General features: G+C 42.0%; 1 protein-coding gene across 2 annotated transcripts in view; it reads left to right on the forward strand.

The window, feature by feature from the left end:
* Positions 1-13019, forward strand: part of HPSE2 (heparanase 2 (inactive)) — a 448287-nt gene that overhangs the window by 327000 nt on the left and 108268 nt on the right. For both annotated transcript variants that reach the window (XM_054690003.1, XM_054690004.1), the window contains 2 exons: positions 8418-8524; positions 12552-12666. In XM_054690003.1, coding sequence (XP_054545978.1) covers positions 8418-8524; positions 12552-12666 — 222 coding nt within the window. The remainder of the gene's footprint in view (positions 1-8417; positions 8525-12551; positions 12667-13019) is intronic.

Genomic DNA, 13019 nt, shown 5'->3' on the forward strand with positions numbered 1-13019 from the left:
TTAAAGCAGGACATTTCTTAAACTTCAAATAAATTAGCCTCTCTGTCTGCAAAGGGATAATATGACCCGAGGGAGGTGCTGGCCCTTCTCTGTCTGTCATACATTAGACACCAGTAAGTAATAAGTAGGAGATTTAGCTGCAAATGTATGTTTACCTCAAAAGAGCTCCAAAGCCACAGTCATTGTCACTCCATGAGCTACAGTTCCTTGATTCTTAAGCATAAGTAATTATAAAATGTACCATCCATTTAATAACTGAGGGAGAGGGTAAATTGCTGGCAAGTTTCTTGTGATATTATGAAAAACATTTCAACTTCAAAACCATTAAATTGTGGGAAATGCATCCTTAACTTACAGAAATGTAGTAATTGTATTACCTTTTAGGCTACAAGTGCTCTTTTGTTAGAGTATTATATGTTATTAACCCATTGTAGAGACCAGTAATTTGCTTAAGGTCACACTTGCTAACTAGTAAAATGAGAATTGAAACCCAGGCTCACCCAATTCCAGAGTCCACACTCTTACCCAGTACACTCCTGCACCTCTCCTGTGCTTATTAATCATTTATTTTGTGGACCATGTAATATTTATATTCCTAAATGCCCAGGAGTAGGAAGACTTTTAGAAGAATAATGAATGTTATTGATGAAAGAACATTGATTTGACCCTAAAGTCTATTCATAAAATCTTTGGGGATGTCTTAGAAGTGAGGGCTGAATGAAACTTGGCCACCATAATATTAATATCTAATATCACCACAATAATTTTTTAAGATTTATTTTATTTATTTATGCGAACAAGAGCTGGGGTGTAGGACAGAGATCTGGAGGGGGAGGGAAGTGAGAGGATTCACCAGAGACAGAGTGGGGAGCAGAACAGGCAGATCCACTGAAATATGCTGCTGAGGGGAGCAGTGGGCAAGTCAGAAGAGGTCTGCTGCACCAGGTGGGTCAGCTCCCTGGCCAGGGATTGAACTTGTGCTGCAGTGGCTGCCCATTGCTTCACAGTGCTGAGGCTTAACCCCTTGTTCCACCAGGGAGGCCCAATATCACCACAATATTGATAGTAGAAGAGGACATGGCTTTCCAGAGAATGCCTTGCACTCATCCCTGATCTCCAGTCATGTGTTTTATGTGCACAGACTTTGCTCAGTGTGTAGCGAGTTCTGGACCTTTAGGCAGCCACAGTGTGAAGGTGTGTGCTGCCCACTGGAGGGGGGGGCCCTGGGAACAGACTTTTCTTTGGGACCAAAGCTTTTCAAGGAGGCAGAGGCAATTTAGGGTGACCTTACAGAATTTCACGATGGAAGTAGGAGAGTTACAGAGTTTGTCCTGAGCAAGAGGAAATGGAGGCTGTGACTTGTCAGTGGGTTGATGGGGAGGGATGCAGAGAAGCTACTTAGCCACAGAGCAGGACCAGGGCAGGGAGGAAAATGATGCTGTGCAAGTGGCTGCTGTTCAGCCTCTTCCTCTGCTGGCCCTGACCCCTGAACACAGCATGGCTGTGGGGCCCCGTGATACTTTCTTCCTTATTTTCTCGCAGATGCTTGTAGTTCCCTTGCCTGCCCAGTGGCTTTATCATTTTTTGTGTACTCGTTTTAATTTTGTTTTGTTGGAATTGCATTCAGTTGCTTTTTTGAGGTTTGAGATAACAAGAACAGAGAATGCAATTTTAAAACCTAAAAATGTTACAGAAACAGAAGCCACAAATTAAAAATTGATCTGATACCAAAAGAAAATGGGCAAATATAGCACTCCGGAACAAAGAGATGATAAAAAGAAATTATACAGAAAAAAAATTAATGAAACTGACAGGAAGTACATTAGACATAAGAAATAAATCAGAAAGAATGTGATGAGATATTAGAATGGCTGAGCCCAGAATAACCCTGCCTGTCTAATCTAAGAAGGACATATTAAATATAGAGACAGTTTAGTTATCCAGAAGCTTCTAGGTCTCATCAAATGGGAAAATTCAATTAGAAAGTGGATAGAGCCCTGAATGGGGTCTGTTAGGATTTGGTGTGTGTTCTTATGGTTTTGAGGTTATTAGCTATCTTCTCTGAAACACTGAATTTTCATTGGTAAAGTATTATCTCTCTCATTTGTTAACAAGTAAGTTATTTCATTATCTTATTTCACAAGTATTTAATAAGCAGATCAATTGGCAAACATTCTCTAGGGCATATTAAAGAGGAAAAAATATAATTTTCTCAAGCTGTTCATAATTTTAAAGAGAAAACAAATAGGCAAACAGAAATCACATCTCAGTATAATAAGGTCAAGGTCTGAGATAGAGTCAAAAAATCTGGAGCTCAGATAAAAGAATAATTCATTTTGTGAAGGTTTGAGGAAAAGTTTCGCAGAGAGTAATCTTTGAAGTAAACCATGAAAATAATATCAGAGAACATGGGTGAGGAGTGGGTAAGAGAAAAGATCATCGTATACTGTGGGTCAGTTGCTCTCACTTTTATTTCCCCACGCCTAACACAGCCCCATGAATGAATGGATAAAATAGACAATGGATTGTGTGCAGTTGCTGACTTTTTTTTAGCTTTTTTCCCAGTTAAGGAAACATTTCATAGTTGAGGCAAGTTGAATATTATTGTGACAACTTTGAATTCACTCACTTTATTTTTAAGTAAATAATTCCCCAGATCACTTCTTTCAATATTTTTTTTAAAGATTTATTTATTATTTATACAAGCACTGGGTACAGTCAGAAGTGCGGGAGGGTGAGAGAATTCACCAGAGCCAGAGCAGGGAGCAGAACAGGCAAAGTGACGAAGTACACTGCTGAGGGGAGCAGCAGGCATGGCAGGAGAGGTCTGCGCTCCATGTGGGACCCTTGCCAGCGGCCGGGTATCGAACCAGCGCTGCAGAGGCCGCAGGCAGCTTTGCAGCCCAGCGCTCAACCACTGCGCCACCAGGTGAAGCCCACTTCTTTCAATATTATCAGAAACAAGGTATTTGTAGCTGTCCCTCAACTGATCACACAGACTGATACATGAGCGTGACTGAGTAATTCTGCTGGTACTGAGGAGCCAGTGCGTTCTCTGAAGCTGTGGAGAGGCTTGTTGAGATGACAAGTGGCGGCAGCATGGGCAATGACTAGAGGAGGAAGAGATTAGAGCAGGAAGACCCAGGGAGAAATGAGAAGGTCTAATAGTCAGGAATGGGCAGTGAGGAAGAGGAGGGAAGGCTGTAAAGAGCCTGTCCTCTTCTAATAGAGCAGGTAAACTTAGAGTCATGAATGCACCAGAAGGATGAAAAGAAACATAGGAATGTTACTCATCTGTCGTCTGGCTTTCTTTTTTTTTTTTTTTAAGATTTATTTATTTATGCATATAAGAGCAGTGATGTAGGCCAGAGATGGGGGGAGGTGAAAGGATTCACCAGAGACAGAGTGGGGAGCAGAACAGGCAGACTGACTGAAATACACTGCTGAGGGGAGTGGACAAGACAGGAGAGGTCTGCTGTGCCATGTGGGTTAGTTACCTCCCGGGCCGGGGATTGAACTTGTGCAGCAGTGGCTTCATAGTGCTGTGTCTTAACCCCTTGTGCCACCAGGAAGGCCCTCATCTGGTTTTCTTACAACATACAATAAAGAACAAGCTGCATGGGCATCCCCAAGAAGATCTTAGTGCTTAGGTAAGGTTTCAGACGCTTCTTGAAGCACTCACCAATATCCTTCTCACCAGCAATACAGGAGACCAGTTCTGATTCCTTAAAGGGCTGTTGCTCTTCCTGAAATCCTAAGAAAGGTGGTTTCCAAGTAGATGAGATGCTGGAATTAATGGGCTCCAGCTTCCTGGGGCGGGCGGGCCTCCTGCCAGGACTGATTAGTCCAGCTGGCCTGTCCACTATTCCTGTTTTATTGCTTCCTTTCTCATTAAGCAAGGTGTTGGGTTTGGATAACCATAAACAACATGTCTGCTGCTACCATCTCTTACACAGCCAGTGGTTGAGCCAGGCTCTCAGGAGTCCTTTTCAAAGACTTAGATCACAACTTTGGAGAAGCAGGAAAAGGAAGCCCAGGTTTGAAAATGTGCCACATAAATGGTTATTTTCCTATTTTTACTGCTTTTCCTCTAAAACAAAACAAAAAACCTCTAAAACAAAACAAAAAACAAAAACAAAAACAAAAAAATAAAAATTCAAAGTGGTAGGAAAAAAAAGTCAGTGCTAATTTTCCTAACCTCTGTCTTTCTCCCCTTCTCCCTCAGCATTGCCACATGGAACAGTTATGTCCTCAATCTTTGAAATGCGAGGGCAGGAAGCTAGAAGGGCTGCCCGTCACACCCCCATGCCTGCCGCAGACCCAAGGATCCTTAGCAGCCACCAGCCACTTGCTGAGCTGTTCTGTGGGTTCTCAAAGCCCGTCATCCACATGGGCCCAAGGGCTGGAGTCTATTTAGGACACAGGACTGCCACAGGGAAGCCAGCCCCTCCCTCCGCTTCCCTCCACTCTCACTGCAGTAATCGCAGACTTTGTACTTTCCCCTCCCCAGACAGCGTGTTCCTTAAAATAACCTTCATTGGCACATCATTTCTCACCAGGAATGGTACCCTGGTTGTTTCCAGCCCTCCAATTTTCTCTCTTCCGGCACAGGGAGAATCATATTTACTCAGAAAACCACAGTGTTGAACTATAGCCTTTCGTTTCTTAGAGTTTCACTTTCTAATGGAATTTTGCAGCTGGTTGCATCTGCTTTCCCTAGTATTTCTCTCTCTCCTCTTCTGCCCATTCTGATTTCCTTCCCGGTCCCACCCAGCTCCCAGCCTCAGTGCCTGCCTCATACGTCACCACTGATGGTCTTCTCTGCCTTGGTAGATCTAACAGTTCATCAAGTTTCTCAGCATGTCCCAAACAATGAATACTCAGAAACTCCTTGTTGAGAGATTTTTAAAGAATCTGTCCTCCCACAGAACATTTCATGTGTAACTGGGTTAGGTTTTGTATCAAAATTTACGTGTGTTTTCATTGGTGTTGCTTCTCTAGGAAAGGACAGAAATTGCTGCTGTGTTGGGAGTGGATAAAGAAACTATCCTGAATGCTAATTATGTAACTATTGATTACCTATTTGCATTTTAAATTCCATTGGCCTTTCCTGGCTTCTTACATATATCTGGACTATCGACTACCACCATAATAGTTGTGTCTGAAAGAAAAGCAACAAACTCTATTGTTTGATCCAAATACAACCTCATGTGCTTTGGACAAGGAGAGTCTAGGTAACATTTGATTTACACTTTTAGAGGTTACCATATGCCAGACATTTTCCAATATTAAGCAATTAAAATATCATTAAGTGCTCTGAGATAGATTTATTATTCTTCTAACTTTACAACTGAGGGAAATACAGCACAAAAAGGTAACACAGTCAAGGTCATACTGTCATATTGTGTGTACACACACACACACACACAGAATTGAGATAAAATGCACATACCATGAGATTCAGCCTTTAAATGTGTGCTATTCTGTGGTTGTAGTATATTTGTAGTATACTCACAAATATATGAAGCTATCACCACTGTTAAATTTTAGAACATGTTTATTACCCCAGAAAGAAACCCCAAATATATTTATAGTCATTCCTCAACTTCTCCCCCACCCCCATCTCCAACACTAGGAAACCATTAATCTACTTTCTTTCTTAACTATTCTGGACATTGCATATAAATGGAATCATACAATATGTGGTTTTTCGTGTCTGGATTCTTTCATTTACTTTAATGATTTTAAGGTTCATGATGCTGTAGAATTTACCATTTTGTTTTGTGTAACCAAACTCCCATTCTCTAATGGCCTCATTTCAATATCTTTGAGCAAAACTTAAATTCTGGGTATCCTGGAAACCAGAGGCAAAGAGAACATTGCGAATACATTACTCAGCTCTAGTTAATTAGACAGGAAGTATAAATTATCAAAAACAAAAAGTTTTTTCCAGCACTGTATAAGGGGAATCATGGATGTAGTTCTTTAATTTTATAGCTCTGTCTTCCAATCATATAAGGTGTTTTCTCACTTTCTGATTTGTACTATTTCCAGCTCCCCTTTGGTTGGGCACTCTGGGCAGACTGGAGAAGGTGAGAGGACTGGTGATTTTTCTTTTTTAAGGGGGCATTAACAGTGGAATTTGCCCTCCACTATTAATTCTCAGGGTGTTTCTTCCATTCTTATAATAATCTTTATTTCTATCTCAAATTTGTGAAATATTTTTCACAACCTTATTCCTGAAAGGGCCAAGTACTTTGCCAAGTCTCCTTTTAAAATAGGTCACAAATAATGCAAATTTACTAGTAGATAGGGGGAGAGGTTGCAGGTTGTCCCTGGAGAGAGATGAAATGAGGAATGTGATTGTTGCTGAGTCTTTCCATGGGTCTGAAAAGGAAATTTTTGGCATATATGCTACCTCCCTCATGGATTTCTGTTTTTGTTTTGTATTTTTGTACCTGAGGTGCAGGGAATTAAATTAAAATCATACTCTTCAATTACAGCAAACTAGTAGCATCAGTTCCTAAAAAGCCCTGCTTTTATTTGTTTTTTTTTAATTTAAATAATAAATTTTATTTTTATATTCCCCCATACAATTGCAAACGCCCCATTCTGACCCCAATCCCTCCCCTCCCGCCCCCCACCCCCAAAAAGTATCTCTGGTTCATAGTTTTTTGTTGATTTTGATTACCTTCATGTCCGTTCCCCACCCACATTCATGTCCCATGTACACCTGCCTTCTTTATGTGTCTGATATATGTGCTTAGAGACATGCATCTTGATATACTAGTAGTGTTATTGGATATGAATGAGTAATTACAAAACTAATACTGTACCATATATATCATTCTGCTTCTATATTCTTTTAATTCACCATTGGATTTCTTGCTCTACCAGCTGAAAAATTTTTGGTATGTATCCAACACATTTTATTCTTCCATTCCTCTAGAAATGGATACCTGCCACAACGGTAACAATGTTAATGTCCTCATACTTGTCTCCTTAGAGATCTGAGGAAGAATTGTTTTGGTCTGTGTGTCTAGGAGAGGACTAGGTGGGTCACCAGACCCAAAGATGCTTGTCCTTAGCCAGCCTGTTTGCAACCCCGGCATCCCCGCAACCTCACCTCGCCCTCCAGCCTGCAGCAGTCAGAGCTGGGCAGGTGCACAGTCTCACATCTCACATTTCACTTCATCCTCTGAAACTTCTCTAAGGCAGAAATGTGGAGTGTCGGGGGTCTGCTTGGCACTTCTGCCTCTCCAATGAGATGGGGTCATGGGTTCCCAGCCATGTGGTTACCGTGACCCTTGGGAGGCTGGGAAGCCAGAGAGAAAAGCTTGCTCCTGTGTGCCCGTGGAGGACAGTGCCGAGACACCATTCATAAGACTGTTACCGAGGTCCTTGAGGAGTTCAGTGCATGTTGCCAGCAGGGGCTGCCCACTTGAAAATGCACCCTGTGCTGACTCCCCTTTGCCCTATTTCAGTCCCCTAGATCCTCCTGTCCCTGTTATTACTTCCCAAATGAGCTGCCTGTGGACAAGCCTTTGTTTCAGGCTGTGCTTTCAGGGGCTGCCCAATATATGATACTATCCTTTGAAATGGCCAGATTGCGTTCCAGGAGTCCTGGTCTGGATACTTTGTCCAGACTCTGACTTGTGGATCAGAGAGTAGGCCACTTCAAAACTTCAGAGGCCACCTTCTGCTTGGAAGGATGCTTCCTGTGTAGGATCTTTCACCTGTGGACCATGATTTTTCTTACTGCAGCTCTTTTCAGAGTGTGACTGCAATATACATACATGTCACGGTAATTAAAAAATACCCCTCTCAGAGCATAGTGGGCTGCGGTAGAGGACCACGGTGACCATGCCCAAGGAGGGGACTCTAGGATGTCAAAATATCAACATGGATGGAAAACAGTGGTACTTCATAAAAAAATAAATAAATAAAAAACTGCCTCTCCCAAACTTTGCTGTTTGCCCTCTCTCATGGCTCATGCCTTCTGATGCATCATGGCACTCCCCAGGGGGTGTGCCACAACAGAATGTTTCAAAACTTTGCTTCTCTATACTTCTTGATGGGGAACCATAGTAAGATTTTTATTTTCCAGTGAAGGGTGTTGCCATCCGCTTTTGTCCTGGAATGTGTGCTTGTCCTCCCCTTACCTTATCATTTGGATTTAATCAAGGGGAAAACAGAATCATTTCTTTGCGAGCATATGTCAGTGTAACCACGTGTGTGTGTGTGTGTGTGTGTGTGTATGCGTGCGTGTGCCAGTCTGGGTGCATCATCATGAAAATAAAAAGCAACAGCAACAAAACACAGGGGAGCTGAGGAATCCTGGAGGGCATGTGTGTGCCTTCTTGATCCAGAGCTTTATGAAGTCTTATTATCCTCTTCTGCTTCTGTTGTATTAACAGGTGGTTAATACATACACCCCAGGAAAGAAGATTTGGCTTGAAGGTGTGGTGACCACCTCAGCTGGAGGCACAAATAATCTATCAGATTCCTTTGCCGCAGGATTCTTGTGAGTAACACTTACAATTTCACTCCCAGGGCCTTTGAGGAAGAAATTGTGGCTGTGTCTGTCATTCTCCCCAGTGGAGGGGTTGGGGGCTTGTTTCCCATTGAAAGCTCTTCATTTGTTTGTAAACGTGTTACCTCATTCAACAAACAGCAAGTAGTGACTTATCTCTAGACTAAGTTGTCATACCAGACATGAGAGCAAAAATAACTGTAATAGTAAACATTAAAGCCTGTGGTGCCAGACACAGTACAGACTGCATGCATCATCTCATCTCATTTTCATCAGGGCACTGGGAAATAGGTAAGAATAAGACTGGCAAGTCTTTCCCTTCAGAAACTTAAGATTGGAGGAACAGAGATAGGAGATAAAGTGAAACTGTAGGAGATAAGTGCACAAAAATAATTATTTCAGCTGGGTAGTGATTACTGTGTGCCATGTGCTATTTGAAGCACTTCATATATATTTAACCATTTAATAGCCAGTGAAACAGATTCTGTAACAAGCAACTGAGAGAGATGCGATTATTAGTGGCAGAGCTTAGCTGCAAGCCCAGGCAGTCGGCTCCAGAGTCTAGTTTCTCAGTTACCCCACCCCACTACGCGCCCCTCTCTCTCTCTCTCTCTCTCTCTCTCTCTCTCTCTCTCTCTCTCTCTCCGCCCGTTTCACATACTTTGTTCACAAAAGGAAAGTGTTGGGATGCTAAGGAATCCAGAATTTCTCTGACTGGGAGAATCCCGAGTTTCATGGGGGGAGTGGCATTTGAGTGGGTCATAGGAAGATTACTCCATTTTTATATAGATGAGAAATGGTGGTGACAGTAGAAGGAAACATTCTAGACTAGAAGGAACATTATGTGCAAAGTCTCAGAGGAGAGAAAATGATTAGTGTGACAAAATCTTGGTATCTGCAGGGAGGTAAGACGTGCTGAGGCTAGGAAGGGGTTTACCTCCAAGTCATGGAAAACAGGCAGAGGAAAAGACCTTATTCTAAACTCAGTGGCAAGCCACTGAAGATTCTGGAGGGCGAGAGAGACTCCATTGGACTTGTGTTTTAAAACACTGGCTTTGTACCACAAATATTTGGAGTGGGAAAATCATCCATCATCTGGAGAATAACTGAAGCCAGAGAATAAGGGTCTCTGACTGGCCTGCAATGGGGACAAACCCCCAGGACCACAGGCTCACCAAGTGACTTATCCCATCTACTCCTGTGACTTCTGGCCGAGCAAGGTTCTCGGAAGAACTGCAGCACTGCCCTTGGCTAGGTGTTTCACACCAACAGCTGTTACTAATTAGACAGATGTGGTTCCCCTCCATTAAGACAGCTTCTTCAGTACATTCGTGAAGGACAAATCAGGCCAGTCAAGCAGATTGCCTTTATCGTTGGAATCCTGGTGAATGCAGATGAAGATAATGAGTCCATTTAATACCCAGTGAAACTTGGGTCTTCCATCTCCATGTGGCTAGGAATCTTTCAAAAATAATCTCCACCAGCTTTCAATGTGAGCCCTAGTTAACAGGGTGGGGGGGCAGCCAGGTTGGCAGTCAGTCCAACAGGGAACCCCTTGGAATCAGCAGAGGAGTGGCTTTTGCTCACGGAAGGCCTCTGCCGCAGGACTGAGCAGCCTCAGTGTACCGAGTGTACTGAAGGATGTGTGACTAAGCATTGATGCATCATTTAGTGTCCTTATTCACTCAACAAGCATAGGGATAGAAAGGTGAATAAGACATTTGTTTTTATTGAAAAATACCTGTTAGATGTAGACTCTGTTGTATTTGTGCTATTTCATTGTTGAAAGAACAATGATTTAGGAAGCTTAAGGCCAGAATTCATGTGACAGCTCTACCACAGAACATTTTGTTCCATTTCAGTGGCTAAAGAAACAGGTACAATTATCCTGACTTCACAGAGTTGCTAAATTAATAGAAATGATAAAGGCAAGTAGCTTAAACATGGGATATTCCAAAAGTATTTTCAACTCCCTGGGTCATGTCCCAATCTCAACAACAGTAAGGTTCTACTATATATTATTGTAAGATTTTCTTTTTGACTTGAAAACTTTTGTTTTTGCATTTTGCTTTGTTTTGTTAGCCTTAATTATCAGAAACTATTTGTTAATTTGTTTGAGAATAAAGTTTAATTGAAAGTGTGAACAAGATTTGAAAATATTAATAATATTCATAGTATACAAGTTAGCAATGTTCTGTCTTTTAAAGAAAACACGTCATGTGGTGACACAGCTCCATGTGGTTTCAGATTTGGCAAATCACAGCCATGCATAATTTGCCCCTGATATGTGGAATGGTGAGTCTTAAAGTTCCTAGGGCCTGATTTTGTCCAGATCAGTTTCCACTTATCAGAAAGTATTGAGCACCCACAGTGTGCCAGAAACCATAGTGGGTATTTTGGGGTATAAAGCTAAAATTTCAAATCTATTCTTGACGAACTCTTAGTCAAGTAGGTGAAGGCAGAGAAGAAATTATTCAGCAAGCTAGCGGAAGGGATGAGTAAGCATTCGGGGGAATTTCAAAGGAGGAAGGTACTACTGTTGGCTGGGGCAGTGGAGTTTCAAAGGAGATGACACTTCCTTGGAGATGAACAGATGGGAAGAAATTTGCCAGATGAGGTAGGTTAGAGGAAGGGAGTTCTAAGCAGATGCTTAAACATATATAAAGACTCAGGTAAGTATGGTATTTGGGGGTAGCCAAGATGAATTTTGTGTAGTTTAGAGCCTAGGAAATGGAGTTTTGGATGCCAGAAGAGGAAAGGAGAGGTGATGATGAAATCAAAGACATATGCTCAGGAAAAAAAATTGTAGGGCCTCCCCTGGAGGCGCAGTGGTTGAGTGCCATGCTGTGAAGCTGTCTGCAGCCTCTGCAGCACCAGTTTGATCCCAGGGGGCCAGTGAGGGCCCCACATCCCACATGGCATGGCAGACCTCTCCTGTCTCGCCCGCTGCTCCCCTCAGCAGTGTATTTCATCAGTCTGCCTGTTCTGTTCCCCACTCTGTCTCTGGTGAATCCTCCAGAGCACCCTCCCACGCATCTGGCCTATACCCTGGCTCTTGTATAAATAAAATAAATCTTTAAAAAAAAATGTATAATGTCTTATCTTTTTTACTGAGGAGACTAAAGCTCTACATCACATTCTTACACATAAATTATTACAACTAGAGGCTTCCTAAGTTTCAGAAGCAGGAACACAAAAAGAAAGAGAGAAACAAGTGAACTCATGAATGAATGTGCAAATTGCATGTGTAGACAGTGAGTGTAGAGTTAGCACTGGGTTTTGGAAGAACCAAGAAGGCAAGAGCTTTGAAGGAGTGCATGCTCTGGAAAGTGGCTGTTTGGTTGGCGGGATATGTGATAAATGTATGCAGAATGCATGTCCTCCACAGCAACCCATGCCTGACAGTAGCATGCTTGGTCCTTACACTGCTAAATTAATAGAAATGATAAAGGCAGCTATGATAATACCAAGGAAAATTATTATTGCATTTACGGATGACAAGGATACACAAGGGATGCCAGTCCCTGGACTGCTCTTGCATTGGCTGTGGGAGTGTATGGATTAGAGTCACATGAAAGGTAGATGTAGAGTGATGAAGTATGAGACTGGGAGCTCGAGTAATGGAACGTCTAGGTGTGTTCCTGGGGTTGTGTGTCCTCTGGCTGGGAGATGACATCAGACTTACAAGTAGCTCCCGTGTTCATTTTATTTGTTAATATTAAAAGAATAAAAGATAAGCAGTAGCAACATGTTATATATGACCAAGGACAATTCATCTTACTCCCCCAGACCTTTGTTTCTTTCCCTATGTAATGAAAAGTTTGGATTTTATAATCTCTAAAATCTCTTCCAGCTGTATATCAGATGCATAAAATAATCTCGTTTAAAGGACTGGGTCATTTGGTGGTGGGGGGTGGGTGGGGGTCGGTCTGTTTAACTCTTACCCTTATCTGTAAGGAGCTTGTTATATACCAGTTACAAATATTTTTTGATGTTGCTTTCCCCCCCTGCTTTTCAGATGGTTGAACACTTTAGGGATGCTGGCCAACCAGGGCATTGATGTTGTGATCCGGCACTCGTTTTTTGACCATGGATACAATCACCTCGTGGACCAGAATTTTAACCCATTACCTGTAAGTATGGGGCAAAGATGCCCAAATCTTTCTCCATGTCATTAAGTTCTATTTCTTGTGTCTTGTTCTGCACTGCAAGAAACTTTCTTCTTCTCATGCCAGTTAATTTTATAAATCAGACAGATACATTCTTGATCCATTTTATAGACTTTTAGCTTAACCACACACAACGCACACATATATGTATACATATGCACATGTATACATTTACATCTAATGTATTTATTTACTACTATTATTTTCACAAACCTTGTGCAGTTGAGATTCCACATCTACTTGCGGCCTGTTTGAACTCTGCTTGAGAGTGAATTTTTCCAGATTGTTTTCTTTTAATGCTAATAAGAGACATTAGC

Source organism: Talpa occidentalis, unplaced genomic scaffold, assembly GCF_014898055.3.
Source record: "Talpa occidentalis isolate TD23 unplaced genomic scaffold, MPIMG_talOcc4v2.1 talOcc4.8, whole genome shotgun sequence".
Classification (NCBI taxonomy): Eukaryota; Metazoa; Chordata; class Mammalia; order Eulipotyphla; family Talpidae; genus Talpa; species Talpa occidentalis.